At 40.6% G+C, this 25,627-nt stretch overlaps 1 protein-coding gene and 1 long non-coding RNA gene across 3 annotated transcripts; one reads left to right on the forward strand and one right to left on the reverse strand.

Annotated features, from left to right (window-relative positions):
* Positions 1–3,166: 3,166 nt before the first annotated feature.
* Positions 3,167–25,152, reverse strand: atp6v0a2a (ATPase H+ transporting V0 subunit a2a). 2 transcript variants are annotated; one of them, XM_015941208.3, is made up of 20 exons: positions 24,531–25,152; positions 24,137–24,215; positions 23,926–24,023; positions 20,208–20,345; positions 19,610–19,686; positions 19,396–19,522; positions 19,224–19,306; positions 19,049–19,142; positions 18,769–18,981; positions 10,716–10,866; positions 10,481–10,620; positions 10,251–10,408; positions 10,062–10,152; positions 9,864–9,982; positions 6,358–6,568; positions 6,162–6,281; positions 5,968–6,084; positions 5,759–5,876; positions 5,504–5,675; positions 3,167–4,120 (listed from the first exon to the last, which is right to left on the reverse strand). In XM_015941208.3, the coding sequence occupies exons 1-20, from the start codon at positions 24,639–24,641 to the stop codon at positions 4,018–4,020; spliced, it is 2,520 nt and encodes an 839-aa protein (XP_015796694.3). In that variant the 5' UTR covers positions 24,642–25,152; the 3' UTR covers positions 3,167–4,017. The 2 variants fall into 2 exon arrangements, with proteins under 2 accessions (XP_015796694.3, XP_015796688.3); XM_015941202.3 differs by having other exon boundaries at positions 19,610–19,707.
* On the forward strand, positions 16,715–17,804 carry LOC139070323 (uncharacterized). Its single transcript, XR_011520867.1, has 2 exons — positions 16,715–17,289; positions 17,730–17,804. It is a non-coding gene; the product is annotated as an uncharacterized lncRNA (long non-coding RNA).
* Positions 25,153–25,627: the final 475 nt, after the last annotated feature.

Consider the following 25,627-nt stretch of genomic DNA (forward strand, 5'->3'; position numbering starts at 1 on the left):
ACGTGTGTGTTAGTGAGCACTTTTCCTTTACCAAGCTAATGCATGCCACTTCACAGGTGTGGCGTATGAAGGGGCTGATTAGACAGCATGAATAATGTACGGGTGTGCCTTAGACTGCCCACAATAAAAGGCCACCCTGACACGTGCAGTTTGATGAAACAGCAACCTTTGAGGGAGCGTGCATTTGGCATGTTGACTGCAGGAATGTCTACCAGAGCTGTTGCCCATGAAATTAATGTTAATTTCACTACCATAAGCCATCTTCAAAGGCGTTTCAGAGATTTTGGCAGTACATCCAACCAGCCTTACAACCACAGACCACGTGTGAAGACACCAACCCAGGACCTTCACATCCAGCATGTTCATCTCCAGGATCACCTGAGACCAGCCACCCGGACAGCTGCAGCAACAATCGGTTTGCATAACCAGAGAATTTCTGCATAAACTGTCTCAGGGAAGCTCGTCTGCATGTTTGTTGCCCTCATCAGGGTCTGGACCTGACTGTGGTCTGACATTGTAACAGACATGAGTATGCAAACACTCACATTCAATGGAGTTTGGCACGTTGGAGAGGTGTTCTGTTCACAGATGAGTCCCAGTTTACACCGTTTAGGGCAAATGGCAGACTGCGTGTGTGGCATCATGTGGGTGAGTGGTTTGCTGATGTCAATATTGTGGAACGAGTGGCCCATGGTGGTGGTGGGGTACTTGTGTGAGCATGCGTATGTTATGGACGACGAACACAGGTACGTTTTATTGATGGCATTTTGAATGCACAGAGGTACCATGACAAGATCCTGAAGCCCATTGTTGTGCCATTCATCCACGACCATCACCTCATGTTGCAGCATGATAATGCACGGCCCCACATTGCAAGGGTCTGTACACAATTCCTGGAAAACATCCCAGACATGTCACCCATTGAGCATGTTTGGGATGTTCTGGATTGGCCTATACGACAGTATGTTCTAGTTCCTGCCAATATTCAGCAACTTCACACAGCTATTGAAGAGGAGTGGACCAACAGTCATAGGCCACAATCAACAACCTGATCAACTCTATGCGACGGATATGTGTTGCCCTGCATGAGGCAAATGGTGGCTACACCAGATACTGACTGGTTTTCTGCCCCACCACCCCCCATAAAGCAAAACTGTGAACATTTCATAGTGGGCAGTCCATGGCACACCTGTACATTATTTGATGTCTAACCAGCCCCTTGATATGCCACACCTGTGAGGTGGGATGGATTATCTTGGTAAAGGAAAAGTGCTCACTAACACACACATAGACAAAATTCAGAACAATATTTGAGAGTCATGGGTCTGAGTTCACCTCATGATAAATGGGAGCAAAAACAAAAGTGTTGCATTTATATTTTTGGTCAACATTATTTTTTAATCATATAGAATATTTTTGAAAAGTTATTGAAAAATTAATATCATTTCTGATCTCATAGATTATTAGAATATTTAGACTGTTATAATTAAAGATCTGCCTCAATGTCATCTTCCTCCTCTTCATCATCATCCCTGATGTTTAGATTTACTGGCACCTTACTGTCCTCAATTTTCCATATAAATCTTAGTTTAAAACTGCTAAATATATACAATATTATAATTATTATTACTGTTACCATGATTATGAAGGTTATATGAAAAAAAAAAACAATAGATTTTACCTAAAAAGATGTTTCATAGACCTAGCATTGTTACTTTAAGAGATCTGACTGTAAACACAAGATGAAATTGAGCAGTTTACTGGTTCTGCAGACACAATATATGGTGCGTCATTGCCCCATGCTGATTGGTGGAACGGTGCCATGGCGCAAACCGTGACTAGCTTGAACTCGAATTGGCTGTGTGAAATCCCATAATTCTCAGAGTTCGTGAAAAGGCACACCGACATCACAATGAGAGTGGAAGTGTCTGAAAATAGAAGTTGGCCCTATAAAGAGTTAAAGATAAATAGATCTTAGGAAGATATGATGTGATATATTTTGGGTCTTTGAGGTAATGAGTTCTGAGATCTTCATCTCAAATGGCTCATCTGGGCTTTCTATGGCATAAGTCTGTTACACACAACAGACACCAACTGTCTCTTATAAAATTGACTTCAAAGATGACACAGACTGAAAAGCAGTGGACTCCAAAAGGATCCCTGAGGGACTCTACTTGTGAAATAAGAGCAGAATATGAGCATTTCTGTAAATGAAAATGTAACTTTAAAAAAGAAAAAAAAGCTTCTTCTTGCAGTTTTCCTAAATTCCCTGACTTACACAAACTTGAGCAGACATTTTAGCATTATTATACTGGACGTCAGATTTAAGAAGATTTAGTCAGGTCTAGTCAGTATTCACAATTTCTCTGGTTAGTTTACATTTTAGAGTTAATGATTTCACTCAAACTTATTGACTTTTTCTTGCTGTGAGTCCGAGATTGTAGTTTCCCTTCTTCAAGTAGCCACGGTAACATACCTCATGACATATTAATTTCATGAGGAAATAGCTCTCTTAGTCTTTACCACTTTATTCAGTTTAGACTCTGGCTCAAAAGCAGGTTTGTAGTGCTGTGTTCAAAAACAAAGGTGCATTCAAATGTGTTCAGGCTTCAGCGATGGACTAAGCCCATCATTTGATAAGCAGATATCCTTTAAACACCGACATCTTCTCTAAATGTTAGGATCCGGATCCCCCTAAGTGTGTGAGCAGATGTGTTAAACACAGTGAAAGAAACATTTTTTCTATTTGGATTATTTGCAACACTTATTAAACCAAACTCTTGAGTAATAAATCAACATGTAGGATAACTGAAGCCAGAAATATAAACAAGTTGGAACACTAAACCAAAACGTCCCCTCTATAATGGCTGATGCAGTAGACATTTAAAGCCCCGCCCCCTCCATGTGAATGAGACAGAGCTGACAAAAATATTATTAGTCTAGTGGTCGACTTCTGTTGACTGTTCATTTTAAAAACACACCTTTTTCTAATATGAGTTGTAATAATTTGACACCCAAGATAAGGTTAAAACAATTTACTATTTTCCCCAATCTTATCTTTTAAAATAAATGAGAAAATTCTCGAAAAACAAGACCAAAGTGGAAAACTGCAGTAAAACTTAAAACAAGCTCCAGCATTACTGAAAAAATAAACACCCCAATGAGCTTACTTTTGCTTGACTTTCTCAAACATTTATTTGACACAGAACTGTAAAATATTACTTTACAGACATTGATTTAGATAAATACCATGAATAATGAAAAACAAATGCAATAAGCTGTATAGTCCAAGAATTTTTTTTTCTCTTTTCTAGAAAATGTAAATTTTTTATGTCAATAACTTTCAGGGAATGTGTAAAATAATAAATTAAGCAAACAGTGTATATGATAATAATTTGGCATCATCACAGTAATTTGAGAAAACTATATAGTACAATCATTTCTGCAAAGTGCGTCATGAAAAAATGCCTCAAAAAGGGTTTAGATATATTTTGTCTTGAAACTTTGATGTTTGCAGCTTTTCTTTCATCACATAGGAGTTAAAAACAAACAAAGGCATCCCTATAATATTATCATAAATAAATCTGCATGGCACTACATCAGGATGCTTTTTATGCTTTTAACATGATTCACACTGCACTGTAAAACTGTTTAAATACCATGTTGTAAAGCTTACAAAACCTGTTAATGCAGCACAATGTAAATGAAAAAGAAAAATGCATTCACCCAACTGTTGTGACATGAAGAGCTGAACTAAATCTCATTAAAAATAAAAGAAAATAAAACAGAAGAAACATCATTGAATCTCTGAACCTTCAGGGATTTGCTGGGTACAGCAGTAAGGCAGTCAGCTCGTCCGAGAACATTAAAAACCACCAAGGTGAAATAACACTGCTACAAGAATGAGTTTCAGTTCAGAGTCTTGAGGGTTTGTTGTTGTTGTTGTCACAGAGTGAATCGTTCCCACTCTTTCCTGTTTGTAATGTCTGTCTCCCAGCATCCACCACCTTTGAGGGTTCAAAGCAAACCGTCCTGCTCAAAAACAGAAGGCAGGTGGGAGAAATCGAAGGGCAGAAATTTCACACCAGTTCCGTGGTAGAATTTGTTCTGGAATTCCACCCTGAGATCAAACAGTAAAAGTTAGGACAAATATAGAAGGGGCATCCCGGACAAGCCCCCAATTTATTTTATGCATTTAAAACTATTTTTTGAGGATTTTTATCATTAAATTATTAACAAAATTAGCAATAATTTAATACTAAAATTTGACTAGACCAACAGAAACCAAACACACACTGTTATGCCAGCCAACAATTAATTAGGGAAATGAAATATTGTTAGTGGTGGAATTGTTTCAATACTACAACAGTGTAAGTAGTGGTAAACCCATGTTTATGATGTTGCTATGAACGATTTTTCTGCAGTATTGCTCACATTTTTCAAGGCGAATCAGAGTGTCTTTTGCTCTAATAAACAGTTCATGCGCCAATATATTCAACCATTCTGAAACTGTTCTATTAAAATACCATTATTCATTTTATTTGCTGTTGCCTCATGTCTCCGTTTTAGTGGTTTTTCTGTTCGTACTCATTGCGTCATGTTGTATTGTCCTGCACTGATTTCAAGCCATCCTGCATGTCCTTGAAATGGTTTAGTGTCTCTGTGCCTCCCTTTGTTCAGTTGTTGAGCTCCTCAGTGTCTGTTTTGTATCTAAATTTAGCTTTGCTTCATCTCAGCTCTGACACCCTCTCATTTATTGGTATTTTACTTATGCAACATTTTTACATTTTACTGTGATTGTCCCTGAATATTTTTAGTTGCTTGCAGGTAGCCCAGGTTTGATTGGTGCCATTGTTACTTCTAAATGACCAATGGTGACAGATCATTTGCTGCTGTGGTCCCCAGATTCTGGAACTCTCTCTCCCCTTGAGCCTGAAGATCAGTGGACTCAGTGGTCTCCTTTAAAAAGCAGCTGAAAACACCAGTTCAAGCTGGCTTTTGTATGACCTTCTTCACCACTCTCTCCTTATTCTGCTCTCCCCACCTATTCCACTTTCCTCAGGATCCACTGATCCTCTTTCCTATGAACTCTCTCTCTATGTTTTTTTGAATCACAATTGTCTATTTTTCCTTATTTTAAACATATTTTTAATAATTTTCTAAATTATTTTTTTATATTTTAAATTTTTTGTTTTTGTGAAGCGCCTCATGATTTTTATTTTGAGAGGTGCTATAGAAAAGATTGTTTCTTCTTTTTTGTGTCACATTTAGTTGGCTTCATGTTTAATTTTGGGAATTATGTTGCACATCTTTGAAAAAATGTTTCTTCTTCCTAAATAAGGCTTCTGTTCCCATCAATTAGTTTTCAGTTTCACATGATGATACAAAATTTTCTATTTCAGATTAGTGCCACATTACAGTATCTGTTCTACGCTGTTTTGAAAAGGATCATCTGTAAGCATCCACATGTGTCAGGCTGAAATGAAACAGCATAAAGCCTCACCAGTGAAGTCGGAGAGCATGGAGGAATGCTGACAGGCCTTCCATAACCAGAAGGATTGATACGGTGAGTGTGGCAAACAGACCGAACACAGGAACCAAAAACACCACCCCAACCTTTGTGGTGATCCTGAGACCCAGACGCATCACCATGGCCCACAGCACCTCGGACAACTCTAAAAAAGCAAGAAGCGATACAGACATGAGTTACTTTAGACGTCAGAGAAAGTAAAAAGGGCACAGCGGTAGCAGCCCTTACGAGCGTGAGCCAAGCTGAGAGCCCAGAGACGAAGGTAGGACGCAGTGTTGGAAATGCAGCCCAGACAGAACTCAATGGTGTGGATGGCCTGGTGCAGGAGCACATCAGCAAAGTCAAACTAAAAACACAGACCAAAGGGAAAAGAAGATATAAGGACACTGATGTGTAAAACAGCATCAACACATTTCAGCTCGTCTCTGTTCCCTGACCTGTTTGGGAGGAGCTTCTCTGATGGTCAGTCCATCAACTCCCTCCTCTTCATCGTCGTCACAGGTGGATGTGATGGAGCCATCATCCTCACTTACACGCCTCACCCTCTCATAACCCTGGGACAAGAGACAAAAACGCAATTTGATACTGAGAAACAAAGTAAAAAATGCAACCCCTTCCATTCAGCACTCACTCTGCGTCGACGCAGGGCTTTGCCTCCACGATACAGCCAATGCAGGTACAGCGGTTTTCCCAGCAGCAGCATGGGGACGGACACCATGGCGACAACAAGCAGGAATATCTGCAGCCCAGTCTGTGGAAGCCAAAGGAACCAGGCTGAACTTGTGTTTTTACAACAACCATGATGATTAGAAGGTGTCAGTACAAACCTGTCCAGGGTACAGAGGCGTTATATCATTTCCTTGCATGACAAACATGTTGATGAAGTGGATGAGGATGCTGGGAGCCTGGCTGGACTCACGTGCACTGAACACAAGCCACTTGTAGACAATCATAAAGACCAGGTAGCCAAAGAGACAGAGCAGGAATAGCAGCTCAGGAAGAAATACCAGGTAGACACTAAACTTTTGCTGGAAGTGCCTGAAAGGAGAAAGATAGCAATGTAGAGAAATATCGATCGGATCTCGTGAGGCTCAAAAGATCAATATGGTGACAAATTTTAAGAGCAATAAATAAATAATGAAGGTACTAGAAGTGAAATTGGCCCAGGCAGAAGGAAACAGATTGTTACTTAGTGTGGTGCATACAGGAGCAGCTGCTACCATACAGAAATGTATTCATTATCAAAATTCTCAGATCTCATAGAAGTCATCCATTTATTTAACTGAAAGCTTCCTTTTCCATGATTTTCTGTGGTAGTTGTGCTTAGTTTACAACAGAATACAAGGATCCAAAGCACTTGGCTCTACTTCTCTTCTTCTATAATATATTTGTTTTTCCTGTAGTGACTCAACTCAGATTTCCCTCTGGTCTCTGCAGCATTTGTGGTTCTTGACATCAGATTGATACAAACAGCAAGCACTCAAATGAACTTTCCAGCAAGTTACTATTGGATGAGCTACGTTACCCAGTCTGACAATATGCTGCAGCATAGGCAGGTAACCCAAGTCAGACATGAGATTAAAACCAAAAACTTAAACTTTCCTTTTTTAGTGTAATCCTGGATTGATGGCGGTTTTATTTCTTGAGGTTTCGTCTCATTGTAAGTCATGCATCAGGCTGACCCAGGTTTGAAAGAGTTCGGTAATTTGGATATTTCCTAGTTGAAATGTGGCATAACAGACTTAAAAGCAAAGCAAAAGGAGCTATGATCTCTTAATTTCAAGTCACAGTGTAAATGCAGTTTAAGCTACTTTTTTGTTCAAAGTTTCACCACAAGATGGCACTGTGATTTTGTTAATGCCCTAGAACAGGGGTGTCAAACTCATTTTAGCTCAGGACCCACATCGAGGGATATCTAGTCCCAAGTGGGCCGGACCAGTAAATTAAAAACAACTTCAGATTGTTTTCTTTGTTTTAATACAATCAATATAAAACAAGGCTGGAGCCTGAGGACAGTGTATCCAAAATAGTACAAGTACAGCACCTGAAGTGTACTTGAAAATTTGAAAGAAATAAAAAAATCAATAAAAAAAAAACATTCCTTAGTGATTCAAAGAGCTTACAGATCACATGGCTAGATCAGTTTCATGCGGCACTTAAAGTATATTTGACTCATTTTACTTTACATCTTTTAGCTTTCACCAGCACATCAATATCAGAAGTCACATCCTGTGTGGAAGCCAACTTCAGGATGTGATTCAAGTTCTTGTGTGAGCCTTGAGCGCAGCTTTGTTTTATTTATAATCATTACAGAGAAAACTTGCTCACAATGATACGTTTATTTTCACTCTACATTGTAAAGTATGAAAATAAAGTTTACACAACCATCTCGCGGGCCGGATTTAACCCGTTTGCGGGCCGGATCCGGCCCGCGGGCCGCATGTTTGACACCCCTGCCCTAGGAAGTTTATTTAACATGTTTATTTAAAGTATTATTTTTCATGTTTTCAATACATTTCGTAGCATTTACAGGTGCACAGAATTAATAATTTTTGATATTTGAGTAATTTTGAATTGGTTTATTTTGATAAGGTGTGTTTAAGAACGCTGTGACGTCACTTCCTGTCTCTCGTAGCTTCGGAGATTTTATTGATGTGCACGAACAATTTGGGCCAATTAAGAACATTTGAGAAGAAGGTTAAGTGTTTTTAAGTCTACCGGTTTGTCTACTAGCAGGCCAAAGTGTTCTACGGTGTTCATGTGGTGTAAAGATTAAGAAGATTCAAGACCGCATTAAACATCAGTAAAAGGAACGCTCGTGTCTCTCATGTATGTGAACAAGCAACGGTGTTCTGAGAATTTCTCCTACCCGGTAAACCGTCCTACCCGTTGTTACTGAGCATGTGTGCGCATGCGCACAACACAAAAGGGGAATGCTACTCCGCTGTCATATTTGCAGGAAAATATATACGTAGTAAGTATTAGTACTTTTTTTCTTTGGTTAGGGTTAGGGTGAGGGATAGGGTTTGTGTCATGTAAAACACCGTAAAATTCTCCTACGGGTAGGACGTTTTGCCAAAGTAGGACGTTTTCTCAGAACAACGACACACACAGTAAATGCAGCATAACATCGTTAAGCTGAGTGGAGAAAAAGATAATAAAATGAACATTACTGATTAGGGATGTAAGAAAATATCGATATGGCAATATATCACGATATTTTTTCCAGCAATATTATATCGATATTCAAAAGCCGTGTATCGGAAATATCGATATGGCAATATATCGTGATATTTTTCCTGCGATTATTACATCGATATTCAAAAGCCGTGTATCTAATTCTTGAAAGAATTTACATGCAAACATTTGTGTATTTTCTTTTCGTTTTGTGCCACCCGCTAGTTGGCAGCAGTGTGCAACGGGTTTTGTTTCCACCATTGAAATGTAAATCCCTCCATCATGGTTCAGATACCTCATGTTAAACATGTTACGTATCAGTTTGGACTGTTTATTGAACATTCTTACAATAAATTTAGTAAAAAAAATTGCTTGTGACGTCTGACTGAATGTATCACAATACATCGTATCGCTTCCCCTGTATTGTGATATGTATCGTATCGCCAGAATTTCAAAAATACACATCCCTGTTACTGATATATATATATACGATAACGTTATGTTTAGAAAACGTTACCCTTATCTAAACTTGAATGTCCAACTAAATTACAGAATTTCAAACCAAAGAGCAGAAAACACGACACATTTTGTTTTGTTTATACATTTTCTGTGTTTGTTTTGACTTCTTGGGTTTAAATTAATGCTTTGAAGAACAAAAACAAGAATTTTTAATCAAGGTCATTGGGTCATTCAGCAGATCCCGGCTACGGCCCGTTTAGCATCTGATTAACCTAATGAAGGTTTTTAAACCAGGAACTCAAAAACTTTGTGCACACATTGGAGGAGCAGTCACGTCTGATGCACACAGGACAAACCCAGAGACTTTAACATTCATACACCGACATGCACTCTAGAGTATTTACGGGTTTCCTTACATATTTAAATCATCTTGGGAGTTTTCCAGATGGGATTTTTCTTCAGTGGAATTTTCTGTCTTTAAGAGGAATATTTTTGATTTGCTCAGATGTTATTGAAGCAACTTTTCTTTTTTTTAGTCTGTAGACAGTTAGCTGCTTTCTTTAGAGACATAAATTATGTCTTTTGGAATTTTACATTTCTATTTTTATTCAATTTTCTATTTTTTGCAATTGCAAAAAAATAAAAGTTGAAACATTTGCGTAAAAACACAACTGACAGCTCTTCAAAGGACACTCACAAATGGTTGAAGACACTTAGCACCACTCCAAAGCTCATGTGGATCACACCGATGATAACGGACATCTTCATCTTGTATGAGTTGAGGAAGGACAGTCGATTCACAGCCATGTTCCAAATCTGATGAAATGTTTAAAAGCATTTTATTAAAAAGGATCCGAGACCGTAACGGCTGTTGTGTAGGAGCTGCTTTACTTACAGGATCGATGCCAAACGGGTACGGACCGCTGAAGACTCCGCTCACGTTAGGGTCCAACGTAAGTAAAGAGTTGCTTTGGACTGTTTTGTTCCTGCAGGGTAAAAAAAAAAAAAAACCCACAAACATTACAGAACTGGATGGATCTACTAAGATGCTGCAGGGAATGTTGACGTCGGCGCTGATACTCACGTCCAGTGCTGATTTGCAAACATTGGCTTAATACTCCATCCAGAGCCAAATATGTTTAAAGACTTGGAGAAACAGTCATTATAAATGAGTCCAGTGTAGATAGAAAACAGCCCCATCATCAGTATGATGTAACGCCCGCTAAAAAACGTCGCCCAAATCTGAGATAAACACCAATGTCAGTTCAGACTCACAATAATCTGATTCTACCTTACAGACGGCAACGCACCCACCTCGTTACCGGAGCGCTTCTTCTTCTGCTTCTTCTCCATCAGCACCATCCACAGGGCAAAGAGGCTCATTACCGTCCCGTGGCCGAGGTCTCCAAACATGACAGCAAACAGGAAGGGGAAAGTGATGATGGTGTAGGGAGCTGAAAGTAACAAAACAAAACAAACGTGTTTATTCTGATATTCTGAAACACAAACGAGGGATACTTCACTGTCCCTCAGAAAACGCGGTACTCACCTGGGCTCACCTCGCGATAGTCCCCCACCCCGTAAGCCTCCACGATGCTCTGAAACCCACTTGTGAACTTGTTAGTTCTTAAAAGTGTTGGTGGTGTATCGCTGCTGGGGATACGGTTCACAAAGGAAGGAACAGTAGCGTCTCCTTTTCTCTGATTGAAAAGAACAATATGAAAAACGGTGAGAGAGATGAAATATGAGAAAATGAGCAGGCAGTAACTCCAGCTAAGATACTGAAGTACCGTTAACAAACATACTAAATCAGATAAATAAATCTTGTAGAGAAGCCCATTTATTTACATGGAGACAACATATTGCAAGTTCATATTCCCACATTAGTGGTCCAAGGAAGTCACCATCATCAGTAACCCCTCTTCCAGACTCTTACCCAATAAAAAACCTCACAACCACCGAGGTTTTGTCCAACACAACAAGGGCTTCAGCACACAAGACCAAAAGACTTTTTACTTTTCACTACCTTGACAAAAATAAATGACTCTCTCTCTCTCTCCCTCTCTCTCATTGAAGATTTTAAAAACATGTTGGTCTTTTTAGGACTAAAAGGGAGGAAAATAAAATAAAAAACTATTTTATGTGTTAATGTGACATTTTCCTAAAAAGCTGGGGTTTTTTTTACACCTCATAGTTTCTCAACTTCTCTGTTGTGTATTCTCTCCATCGTGATAATAACGGTGCACCGAGCAAAAGGGAGCGGGTGTCTCATGGTATAACCATCCCTGTGTCACTAAAGGAAATTCAGATGTGTTACAGAGCTGCGCGTGTAAACGGGACGGTAGTTGAAACTCCCGTTGACTTTATTTGCCAACTGCAGGAAAAACCAAAGTGTCTGACGGCTGCAGAACCAGAGATGGCAGGTTGACGCCTGCGCCGTCTCTAGTAGAAGTGTGAGCCTGCAGCAGCAGCAGACGTAAGTCGGGGGTCTCCAGCTCTGCAGCTGTGCCTTTGTCTTCGCCCAGCTGAAAACAGTTTATGATTAGTCAGTTCTCGTGCACATGTGCAGATTATCGTTCTCCTTCCTTACTCCCGGAAGAACGGTTCAGAGTGCAAATGGTTTCTTTGTTGCTAATCTGTAGGGAATATCTACCAGAAACTTCTACAGAAAGTAGCAAAGTGTCCTGAGAAATGTCTCTAGGTTTGTCGCTAGGCGCTTTTTGGAAAAAGTGTTGTTGAGGGGGTCAAAAAGTCGTTAGGAACAGCGACAAAGTCGCTGAGTTGGCAACACTGTTTGTTTCATCTAGAAGGCTTCGTTAAAGGGGACATATGTTCTCTGGTCTATAAAACATGTTTGTGAAGCTCTTTACACAAGATCCCAACACAAAAAGGATGCAAAAGGGGAGCTGGATATAATAAACCCCCTTTAAGAAAAAACTACACCTTTTCTACGGTGGGGAAGCTGGGATTATACAATCAGATCCATAAATATTGGGACATCGACACAATGCTAACATTTTTGGCTCTATACACCACCACAATGGATATCAAATGAAACAAACAAGATGTGCTTTAACTGCAGACTGTCAGCTTTTATTTGAGGGTATGTACATCCAAATCAGGTGGACAGTGTAGGAATTACAACAGTTTGCATATGTGCCTCCCACTTGTTAAGGGACCAAAAGTAATGGGACAGAATAAGAACCATAAATCAAACTTATACATTTCAATACTTGGTTGCAAATCCTTTGCAGTCAATTACAGCCTGAAGTTTGGAACACACAGACATCACCAGACGTTGGGTTTCATCCCTGGTGATGCTCTGCCAGGCCTCTACTGCAACAGTCTTCAGTCCCTGCTTGTTCTTGGGGCATTTTCCCTTCAGTTTTGTCTTCAGCAAGTGAAATGCATGCTCAATCGGATTCAGGTCAGGTGACTGACTTGGCCATTGCAAAACAGTCCACTTCTTTCCCTTCAACAACTCTTTGGTTGCTTTTGCAGTATGCTTTGGGTCATTGTCCATCTGCACTGCGAAGCACCGTCCAATGAGTTCTGAGGCATTTGGCTGAATATGAGCAGATAATATTGCCCAAAACACTTCAGAATTCATCGTGCTGCTTTTGTTAGCAGTCACATCATCAATAAATACAACAGAACCAGTTCCACTGGCAGCCATACATGCCCACGCCATGACACTTCCAGCACCATGCTTCACTGATGAGGTGGTATGCTCAGGATCATGAGCAGTTCCTTTCCGTCTCCATACTCTTCTCTTCCCATCACTCTGGTACAAGTTGATCTTGGTCTCATCTGTCCGTAGGATGTTGTTCCAGAACTGTGAAGGCTTTTTTAGATGTTGTTTGGCAAACTCTAATCTGGCCTTCCTGTTTTTGGGGCTCACCAATGGTTTACATCTTGTGGTGAACCCTCTGTATTCACACTGGTGGATTATTCTCTTGATTGTTGGCTTCGACACAGATACACCTCCTGGAGAGTGTTCTTGATCTAGCCAGCTGTTCTGAAGGGTGTTTTCTTCACCAGGGAAAGGATTCTTCGGTCATCCACCACAGTTGTTTTCCATGGTCTTTCAGGTCTTTTGGTGTTGCTGAGCTCACCGGTGCGTTCCTTCTTTTTGAGAATGTTCCAAACTCTTGTTTTGGTCATGCCTAATGTTTTTGCTGTCTCTCCGATAGGTTTCTTTTGTTTTTTCAGCCTAATGATGGCTTGCTTCACTGATAGTGACAGCTCTTTGGATCTCATCTTGACAGTTGACAGCAACAGATTCCAAATGCATATAGCACACTTGAAATGAACTCTGGACCTTTTATCTGCTCATTGTAATTGGGATAATGAGGGAATAACACACACCTGGCCATGGAACAGCTGAGAAGCCAGTTGTCCCATTACTTTTGGTCCCTTAACAAGTGGGAGGCACATATGCAAACTGTTGTAATTCCTACACCGTTCACCTGATTTGGATGTAAATACCCTCAAGTAAAAGCTGACAGTCTGCAGTTAAAGCACATCTTGTTCGTTTTATTTGATATCCATTGTGGTGGTGTATAGAGCCAAAAATGTTAGCATTGTGTCGATGTCCCAATATTTATGGACCGGACTGCATGTCGATGGCTGGGATTGAACCAGGTTGAGCCAGCTCCATCCAGTCCCTCCCCTAAACCACAGCCACCCAATCAAGTCCATATTTCTGAAACTCTGAAGAACAAACTCTTGTTACTCTGTAACCACATTGTTGGTGACATGTTACCGTTTCAAGGGCAGATCATACTGATGACTCAGAAACCTCAAACAGGGGAATGTTTAGAAGCAATCAACCACCTGACATGCAGTTCTGACTGAATATAATCCTGTTCTGATTTTTCTGGCAGAAAACGTCCTCTAGCTGAATGGTTCTAAAGCAGAGGTCATTGTTTTTATCCCAGACAATAACAGAGCAACCCAGCCACCTGACCTCCACTCTCCTTCTCCTAATGTAACCTCTACAGTTACCAGCCTTGGATTAGAAACGGACCTGGTTCTGAGGATGGATGCTCAGGTCAATAGCACAGTAAAGTCCCGCTTCTACCACCTTAGGAGAATGTCTAAATTAAAGCCCATCCCAAGTGTCCGTCTTCTAGAATCGGTGATTCACGCCTTTATTACACCCTGGCTAGGCTACTCCAACTCCTGCTTGTACGTAGTTCTCGGAGTAAACGATTATTCGTTTCTGGTGATTAATTTGTTAAACAGTTGACTATTCTAATGACTAATTAGATTATTAATCTAAAGACTTTTTTCCTGTTGCATGAATAAGAAAAACCAGAAAATCTCAAATACCCCAAAAATTTTAATAAACTGGTACTGTTAAAGAATGAACACCACAGGCCTTCCATTAGTATAACATAGCTTTTATTTTGTTGTGGCAGGTTGTGTTCGGGTGACTGCTTCTTGCATTCAAGTCGCTGAACAGTCAGATCCCTCCCTATCTGAGCAAACTCCACAATTTCTACCACCCTCCTTGTGTTCTTAGGTCTGCCGATCAGCTCCTCCTCATCCTCTCTAAGGCACGTTTGAAGACCTGCGGGGAAAAGGATTTTGCTCTCTGTGCCCCAAAACTTTGGAAATCACCACCTCTCCAGGTTGGACAAGCCCTCTATTGCAGTTTTTAAATCATGCTTTAAAACACACCACATCTCCCTGGCCTTCAACTCCTAAACCATTAAACATGAAGTCATCATCCTTTCCACTGTGGTTGTTCAATTTTTAAACTGTGGATTAGTATCTTGTGGCTCCATCGTGTTGTTCTTTAACTGTTTTTATGACATACCTGTCTATTTCTGCCTGTTCTGTTTAATTATGTGCAGCTCTTTGGTCGGTTGTAATGCCGTGTTAAAAGCACGCTACAAATAAAGTGGTATGGCACGATTTTCTACAAGGGGTGTAACGATTCACGGGGGTTACTTGAACCATTTCGGTTCGGGCAGTTCGGTTCGTCCACCTGCGTACCATTTCTGTTAATTTTTTCTGTAAAATAATGAATTTTTCACACATTTGCGTGACTTGAGTGCAGCGGATAAAAGTTCCTCGGCGAGTTTTCGCATGGACGCTGTATTGAAAGATGCATGATGGCTGCACGCGCCCGGTCTCCATTAAAAAAATGTGATCTTCAGATTTTGATCAACATCTTTCAGAGCGGATCAAACCAGTTGACTGTTGCTGCTACTTTGGAGTCTGTAGAGACTCTGAACGGAGCATCGTGTCGCCTCTCCCTCCCTTCTCTCACAGTGTGCAGGCACGCAGCGGCAAACATGTAAACAAACATGTCTGCTGAAGTTTCCGCTGTGACAACTGATGTAAATTTTTCATCTTACAACGAAAAATACGGCGTGGAGGAAGCTCGTAATTCAATACGAGTTTTAAAGAAGAAACTCTGGTCGGTGTGAGGTGAGTTTGTAAGAAATAAAAACACGTCAAACACAACACTCGTCTCTATGAGAGTGAGCTGCGCAAATCATAGACATGAATACGTAGACGCCCCATTGGGCGCTGGAGAGTGTAACAGCGTTGCCGCCATGTTGGATGGGTCTCCTCACTCTCCAAAGTCCATAGAGTGAGCAACTATGTCCGTTTCCGTGCAGCCTACGGTTACAACAACCAGGGTACAATTGAAAACAGATCACATGGGATTAGTAGTGACTTTTCTAGTCTACCTGATGGGATTTTATTTTTAATATTTATTTTTATTTAATTCTATTTATACTTTCATTATCATGCCGTACCTTGTGTTTAATTTTGGGAAAAAGCTTGATAAAATGTGTTTAGTTGGGTAAGCACCTTCCTCAGTAGAAATGAATACACTGGGGGCTAATCAATGTAAAATGGTGGTCGGCCACGACGGCATCTCCAATGGACAGCGCCAGTCCACGGGGCATCTATGTATGGCGTCTGTGGCGCAAATAACCTGTGAAATAATTAAATACATCATGCTAGATTAGCAGCCTGTGATGATTCCTGGTTCTGCTCACTATAGGAACTGCTTCAGATATTAAATAAATAAATAAATATAATAATAATAAACCAAAATTCATCGAACTGAGCCCTTCAAAACACCGAACCGAATAAGAGTTTAGCGTACCGTTACACCCCTTTTATCTACCTTTTAACTTTCAGTCAGACAGCCTTGCTGCTACTTGAAGCAGCCCAACAAGGACACCAGATGACTGTCAGAAACAGTAAGACAACCAGTGGCGGCTGGCCAGTAGAGGGCGATAGGGCGCCACCCTCCCAGTTTTTCCGTGTTTTTAATTTTTATTTTAAAAAAATAATAATAAAATTAACAATAATCACATATTCTAAGTTAATTGTGTGTTTCGTAACAAAAATAAATCATATATATATATATATATATATATCTATATTGGTCTCTGCCGAGCGGTGGAGGCTGTGTGCTGTTTTTCAATCGCCCAAACAGGACGAGACCAGCTGTCCAATTGCTGACAAGAATATCAAAGGGTAGGAATGGGAATGTATCCAATCAGCGTCGACGTTGTTTCAGAATGTTTCAGAAGCATGATGGGCGATGGAGCTACCGCCAAAGGATTCGTTGGTGTTCGGTAGAACTCGGCAGAGTCGTTTTTGGTCGTGACGCAGATGTAACATGGACGCCGCCAGTGACTACAACCAGCATGGATACCGGATCTCAGCAGCCACTGAATTCAGTTCGATCTCCTCTCCAGTATCCGTTCGAGAGGAGAACTATGGTGGAAAAACTTAATGTCAAAGAGCTTGGACCAGATCAGCCCGACGTAAAGATAAGCCAGCAGGAGAAGGAGAGAGGTAAACTGTACACACGACGCTTCTCCCAAAATTGGTACACCAGGAAGGCTTGGCTAGCTGGATGCAATCACGCTAATGCGTTATTTTGCTTTCCGTATTTGTTATTCAAAACGGCTGGGACAGATAAGGCATGGATGAGTCAGGAGTTACAGACATGAAACATTTTTCTGAGAAGGTGAAGAAACACGAGTCATCCCGGGCACACATGGACAACAACATGGTGAAGCTAGCCATGCTAGGCAGCAGAGCTAACGTTGCCATGCAGGGAACAACAGCAGCTGGGTGCAGAGGTAAGCTGTACATTACATTTCTGTGAACAAGACAATCAGAAATCCTTGGTTGTCCCACAAACCGGGACATTTGTTTAATAACATGTTTAATGTGCAATAACTGTAAAAACTAATTTCAACACACATACCTATTATACATATTTAATCACGTAAATGTGTATTTCATGTAATTTTGTACATACATCAATCTGATTCCATTTTACTTGTTACACTTCTGCTGCAGCAAACAAATTTCCCAGCTTTTGGGACAATTAAACATTTCTGATTCTCAATTAGATGTTTTTACCTCAAATGTAAAAACATCTGATTGAGAATCAGAAATGTTTTATTGTCCCAAAAACTGGGAAATATGACATTTGTAAGAGGATACTGATGACATTATTTCCTATGAAAGTGTTTCCTATGTACTTATCTGTTGTTTTTTATTTATCATATGACAGGTTTTTCACACCATCCTGAGCCATGCAAAAGAAGATTCTTGTCACCACACCCATGACCACAGCCGAATCAGAAAGGTGCTTTTCTACTTTAAAGAGGATTAAGACTTTCCTTGAGGAACACCATGACACAGGATGGGCTGAATGCTCTTGCCATGCTCTCCATGGAAAAAAAAGCTTGTCACAAACATTCCTGACTTCAATAAAAAGCTCATCGAGAGCTTTGCCACTCAGAAGGACAGAAGGGCAAAATTTCTGTACAATTGAGGTATCACACACACACACACAAATGCATCCACTTGATCTTTGTATAAAGTTGACCTTGGCACAACACTCCAGAAATATTTAACAGTGTAAATTTCTGGCATTTTGTCTAAGTGGTGTTTACTACCATTACTGTAACAGTGACCTGCTCATAATTTTTGGTGTTCACTCAAATGTTGAAATTAAACAAAATGTTTTTGTTACTTGCCTCTTGCATTGCCTATTTACCATTTATGGTCGTGTTATTTTATGTGCAATTTAATGCAGTATTTTTCAACCTTGGTCTGCAAGGCAGCGTGCCAAAAGTCAGACACCTGGATTAATCAGTTTGTCCAATGATGTAAGACAGGAAATAAAAGAGCTGTGCTTAATTCAGGAAATAGTGAAGTTGTTCACAAAGCTCAGAAAGCACAAGTCTGTTTTAAAAAAAAATAGCACCGCCCCACCAAAAATATTTTTCACCAGCCGCCACTGAAGACAACTTCACCAAATGAGGGAGTTACTGATCAACAGCCAACTCAATCCTTTTGCTACTGTGTGACTTCTTGTTTTACTAAATAACTTCAGATCTGAACTCATTCTTCAACATGCCATTACTGAGCCGGTGGTGAAACATCAAAACCAACGGGCTTTTTTCTCCCGCACAAGGGCGTGCCCACTTCAAATAACTTCAGTATTTGAGTTACTATGAACAATAATCTTGTATCCCCACCTTAAAGTTCATCAGGTTGTTAAAATAAAAAACAAACAGATTTAACCCTTGTCACATCGTACTCACCGAACCTTCCTCCAGCGCCCCTCTTAGGTTTGTTAAGTCACTGACGGGACACCACACCTCTGCGATCAGACACTTGTTGGTCACATCGAAGCTGCACAGATTGAGGATGTGATAGATAGCCTTCATCTTCTTCACCTGCACAACCCAGGAGTATGCTGACTCAGCAGCTTTCTGCAGGACTTGCCTCAGGTAGTCCTCGGTGCGATGAAGCACCTGCAGAAGACAAGAGTTACTGAGATCATGAGAGCATGCTGTGGGCTTCAGAGGCATCCTGTCCTACATTGTTGAGGTCTTGGATCCGTATTCTTAAACTGTCCAACACATCTGCTCGCTCATCGTCATTCTCAGGGTGCGGATACAAGTGGCAGTGGTAACTGGAAAAGACAAAAGCCGGTAACAAAGGAAAGTGTGCGAGAAAATAACAGGTTAAAGTCAAGAAACAGAATCGCTCTCACCAGTCGCAGATTTTCTGAACTTTCTGTCTGATCTGATCTCCCCAGAAAGAGATGAGAAACACAACACTTTTGCCTATTTCCCCCTGAAATCACGCAGTTCAGGAACACGTCACTAAAGAACTCAAAGCAGCAATAAAAAGTCACAAAACAGCCTTTGAACAATTCAGCTCACGGTGTCGAGGTCGGCCAGGCTTTCGTCCACTTCTGTGTAGCTGAGGATGGTGTAACCTTTACACACTCGCCACAGCATCCGCTCAAAGGCCTCCACCTTCACCCGCTGGATGAGCCCAGAAATAAAGCTGCACCCAGGAGAGGAGAAACTTGATTAGGGTGAGTTTTCTGACCAGAAGATGACTTCCAATCTTGTGACTGATACTGCAGCTCACCCCAGCTTCGCTCCGAGTCTCTGCATCCCGGTGCATCCCGTCACCGAGCCAGTCTCCACGGTGGGGAACTCTTCATACTGAGGACCAAGAGCCTCATGCTAGTTAGAAAAAGGAACATGTTAACCTTTTACATTAGGACTGTGCTAGTCCCAGTCCAAGTACGTAACAAACAAAAGAAAATCAACCTGAAGGTGTGGGGATCAGTGATGCACAGATATAAAATTTTTGGGCCGATACCAATATCTGATATTAATATCACTGTTATGGCCGATACAGACATTAATGCTTCTAAAATCAGCAGATTTTGTATGGAATGAAAACTTTTAAAGCTGAATTTACATTGTTATGTACACACAACACACACATTTAGGCTTCTGATATGATTACAATAATTGTCACATGGCTAAACAAACACACACCACCCCCCTCACCCTCTGAAATAGATAAACAAATGTAGACAAGATGGAAAAAGTATCAGTTGTTAATATTGGTCCAGTTTTATTTATCGGACCGATATTGATGCCGATATATTGCGCATCCCTAGCGAAAATTATATCTGATGGAATGAGACGAGCAGGTAAAATGGAACGATACTCACTCTGGAGCGGCTGTGTATGAAGGTGCGTGTGATCTTCAGCATGTGAGTGTATTCGGTCAGCTCCCGGAGGTTCCGCTGGAGCTTCTCCTTGTTCTTGGCCACTTCACAGAGCTCCATCTCCAGCCTCTGAAGCTGCTCCTGGACACCAGAGACAACACCAGCTTCATTCTGAATTATGGAGCTACAACACAACAACTGGAGTAAACCGGTGGTCTGAAGTAACAGTTCAGACTCTAAATGTGAAGACAATAAAGCAACGATTTGAAGGGAATAAGCAAAATCCTGAAAAAAGGAACTTGGCTCCTTTATAACAGAATAAATTATATTTGGATTGTTGATTACCATCAGCCAGATGGAACAGGCTGATATTTATTTAATGTTAGGTTTTAATCACGTTTGGACTTCAGAAAAATAAATAAAATACTCCCAAGCTGTTCAGCCATGCACACGTTGGGGATTCCCTGCTAATAATATAAATAAGAAAAATAATCAAGGTTTGAAATTTGTAATCAAATGATCCTAGTAATAACTCAGAATATTACATTCTCTACAGTCTCATCTGTGCGCTGCCTACAAAAGAAGGTGTCTGTTTACATTGTAAAGGTAATTCACAATTAGAGGAAATTTCAAGTCAAAATCTGAAAAACTTCAGATTTAAACCCAAACCAGTATTTAAAAGCTTTTTCATTAAACGGTTTATCAATTGGGGTATACCGATGTTTACCTTTGTTTATACATTGGCCAAAATTTGTCCTTAGTAAAGCTGATTCAAAGAGCAAGTCACCCCCAATTGTGCTGCAGAAACGTGTAGCATTTTAGTTCAAATTTTACTTTTCTGCCTAAAACGGTCAGTGTTGCACCGATGTCAAGTAAAAACTCTGCACTGCAATTGAATTTAAATCTGCCATCGCTATTGGCTAAGAGGTACCCTAGAACGTTAGCTGGTACATTATGATGTCAAAATGTTGTTGTGAGTCTGTGTGTGTGTGTGTGTGTGTGTGCATTTTTTAGCAGCTCCACCCTCTCGGTCTGCTTGGCAACAGCATTTGTTGCATCTTTCAAACAGGAAGTGGGAGTTGAGTAAGAATCTGAAAGGGGGTGACTTGCTCTCACCCCAAAATCAACCTTTTTTTGTCGATAAACTATCTAGATGAGTGTCTAATCGGGCTGTAGACACGTGTAGTCAATAATGTGGCACCTTAGTGAATCTTTGTTAAAATTTTAATATTCTGCCTAAAACTGTCAGTGTTGTGCTGTTGTCAGGTAAAAACTCTGAACTACATTTGAATTTAAATCTGCCATCGCTATTGGCTAAGAGGTACACAATGACGTTAGCTGGTACATTATGATGTCACAATGCTGTTGTGAGCCTGTGTGTGTGTGTGTGATTGTTAGCGGCTCTTCCCTCTTGGTCTGCCAGGCAACAGCATTTGTTGCATTTTTCAAACATGAAGTGGGAGTGGAGTAAGTTTCATGTAGGGGGGTGACTTGCTCTTTAAAGTCAGGTACATGCTTGGGCAGCTCAGTGCTGTTGCAGAATTTTATCTAAATATATATTTTACGTTCACTTAGACCATCTGCATAATAAATACTCTAAATTAACTTTATTTAGGTGTCTGACTTAAACACTGAGCAGCGCACAAAGTTAAGGTTTAAAAGTTGGTTACATTTAGAGTTCAAGAACTGATTCAGCTTCAGAAAGTTTATGCATCAACTGATGTTATCAGTAACATTTCAGCATGAAAATGAGGAGGAAAACGTCTAGATATCGGTACTGGTAAAGGAAAACCTAGATCGGTCGTCCTCTAATATAGGTGGTTTGTTTACACTCAAAAGGTATTTCACAACTTGAGAGAACTTTAAGTCAAAATCTGGAAATTTTTAGATTTAAATCCAAACCAGTGTTCGAAAGCTCTTCCAATGAAAATTGTTTATCTATAATAGTGATTCTGGTGTTTTTCTTCCAATATTTATGTTTCAGAGTGGGTTTATTCTCTGCTGCTGTGCTGAAACAGTGAATAGTTCAGACATTGACCCTGTTTGATGCTGGGGAATTAAAAACAAACATTGTAAAATTGACCAACAATATAAACGTTTGGTTGAATTTCAGCAGAAGGAAAATAAATAAAGTAAATCCTCAGTTTGTTGATATTTTGTAATCTTAAAACAAGAATAGCTGTTTGTTAGGAAAGAATAGGACAGGCGTTAAAGAGCAGATTCCAGGTTAGAGACTCCCATGAGCCAATGTTTAGAGAAACATAATAGAAACTCGGTTAAAACAATTTTTTTTACACAAACATAAATTATTTAGGCTTTTAGAGTCATTTTTGTGAGAAAGTTTTTTTTTTGGCCAAACCAAGTGACGTCATTCATCTGAGGGAGTCCTGTTAGCTTAAATAATGCCGGCTCTGACACGGAGGAAACTTTAAATGTTTACAGTTATACTCATGATGGACCAAAACTATAAAGTTATGAGTTTGCTGCTCGCCCCAGAGAGCAGAAACAAACCAGAGGGAGAAACCATCGGCCAAAGTAGAGAGATTAAGGAGGAGAAGCAGGTGTCTGGTGAGTTAACCATGTTAGCTTAAACTCGTGTGCGAACATCACAATATTGTACAGATTACTATCGTGTACCAGACAATTAAAATAGTATCAGTCAGTTAATATAATATTAATACTAATGAGCGCCTGTCAGCAGTCTCATACTCGCCAATATCCGTTCATGTATCGTAGTTTAGCTTAGGGAGAGAGACGCCCGTCATCGGGTTCTGGAGCTCATGTGGGCTTCTGTGAGCTGGATCCCACCCAGACATCAGCAAGCCAGTTGAGCTGATATTTTTAAAAGCTGCACACGATCCTTCCCCAAAGGTCCACGGTGGTTCTGATCTGGTTCCGACCCAGAAAGCTTGCTCGGCTGGTCCGCTGAGCTGAGAGAGAGAGAGATGCCTGTGATCTGGTTCTGGAGCTCATGCGGGCTTCTGTGAGCTGAATTGGACCCAAACACGAGTGAGACAGTCGAGCTGGTATTTTTATAAGCCGCGCATCCTCTCCTGGTAGTCCAGACGGCGGTTCTGATCCAGTTCTGACCCGGAAACCAGCTGAGCTGCATGTCTCTTCTGGTGGTCGGTTGTGGCCTAGTTCTGACGGTGATCGGAGTTCCAGAAATCCGCATTAAATTTTTTAAACCCTGCCACAGGTCTCTGGAGCCCAGCGCAGACCTCCCTGACCCGGTACCGACAGATGTGGGCTACAGAAGTCCGTCTTTTCAGCTGCACAAAACGCCCTCAGACACGGAGATAGAGGCGTTGTTTCTCTTGCCTGGAAACCCGTGGACTCGATGTCCAGACAGGCTGGAGTTGGTACAGCCTTCACACACTATAGTTTATCAACATGAACACAGTCCAACACTAGTAAACACACACATTGACTGGATCACATGACCTCTCTACCCTAAAACTAGCCACTCTCCACACTGAGCTGAGGCAGCGAGCTTCTGGTTACGTCAGAGTTCACATTTAGAAAAAAGCTTTGCTGAGAAAGGCCACGTTCTACTAGAAAAACTCTGCTGTTATGCATTTTAAAACCAAATATCCACAATAAGCTTTTAAAATAGTATTTTTGGACAGCATTTTATATGAAATAGAAAAAATTTAACCTGCAATTTGCTCTTTAAATACAGCAAAACAAGCAAATGAAATGTGTTTTTCTGAGCATTTACCATGATCTCCAGCACTTGTCTGGGTGGAGGAGCGAGTGGACCATCATCCTCTCCTGGAATGGCTATTTTAGCCTTTTGGATCTCTCTGAGAAGGTAGCCTGTCCACAAGAAACAGGAATCAAAAACACTGCTTACTAAACAGATAACTGTGACATGTGTGAGATGCTAAGGCGGCACCCTCATCCCAGGTGGGCGAGATGCTGCTCTTTACCCAGAATCCTCTCCATCTCGTCGCATCTCTTGATTTCGCTGGCGAAGCGCCGCTGGAATGAGCTGACACTGGGGTTGAGCTGAAACCAGAGGAGCATCACAAGTCAGGTGGCTGCAGTAAATACACACATGCAGCCAGAATGAACAACCTCTCTGAGAAGTTCTCATATCTGAAAGTTACTCTTATACTCATGATGGGATAAAAGGTCTTTATTGCACTACTTTTGTCCTACAAGCAGAAGTGTGATTGATTGATAGATAGATAGATAGATAGATAGATAGATAGATAGATAGATAGATAGATAGATAGATAGATAATTGAATACTTTTTAAATGGTGATAGTTATTTATTTTAATATCTGCCTGCATCATTGTGTGTGTGTATCTCTACTTACATCTCGGAACTCGACCAGCCCCAGCTCCCCGAGCTCACTGATGCAGTCATACTCCGAGCCGGACTGCAGGAACAGCTGCACCAAGCACATCTCCTCACTCCGGAACACCATCTTTATCTGCACCCAGCTCTCCTCCGCTGATAATCTCTATCGCCTCCTGATGTCGCGGTCTCTGTGCTGTCTACTACAAACTAAAACACATGACAAACCCCAACGAAAACGACAAAAGAGAAATCCCCAATAAACTTGCCCCGTGGGTTAATTACTGTCTATAAATAATGACGGTTCTCAGAATTATCTTCATGTTTACGGTCCGGTTCGCTCCCCCTCGAAGCCACCCGAGTGTCTGCGAGGAAAAAGCTAATTCCTAACAAAGACAGAAGCGTCTCTAAAGCATCTTATTTTACGACCAATGAGAAAGGCGCCGTCCCGTTTCTTCTCTCTTTATTTATTTTTACCTTGATACACCTGTCATTAGCGCTACATCTAATGCTAGCATAACCGGCAAGAAACGAGCAACAAGCTAACAGAAAAACGAATGATCAACCCGTTACGTTAAGCTACGTCTGGGTCGCGTGTTAAAAATAAAGCCCCAGTCAGATTTAGGCTACTACGGCCTTTAGTCGCAATTGACACAGATTGTGTCCCCTGGTTGCCAGATAATGCCCCATCCTTAGAAAAAACAAACACTTTTCTTGATTTAAGAGCGCAGAGGCGTTAGCTTGTAGATAAATATACATTCAATCTGACTATAAATTATTAAGAACAAACCTTTTCAGAAATTTGCTTTATTTGACATGAACTCACCCTTTATCAGTATTTAAGTGATCCAGTGTTTTCATTTGAGCCTGTGATGAATCCGAACAAAACGTAGAGGTGGTAAAACAAATCAAACTCAAATGAATAAAGTAGACAATAAAAAACGATTAGCAAAAATTCCACTTGTACTAAATTTGTAACAGATCAAAAATTTAGTCAAGCCCGTTTTCAACAGGAAAAATTCTGGGGTGCTGACAAGTCGTTTTAATATTTCTTTGTTTTGTTTAAAATTATGAACCAATGAGTTTTCAAAAGGGGAATTTGGCTAAAGACTTGGC

The sequence above is a fragment of the Nothobranchius furzeri genome, chromosome 6 (assembly GCF_043380555.1).
Source record: "Nothobranchius furzeri strain GRZ-AD chromosome 6, NfurGRZ-RIMD1, whole genome shotgun sequence".
Classification (NCBI taxonomy): Eukaryota; Metazoa; Chordata; class Actinopteri; order Cyprinodontiformes; family Nothobranchiidae; genus Nothobranchius; species Nothobranchius furzeri.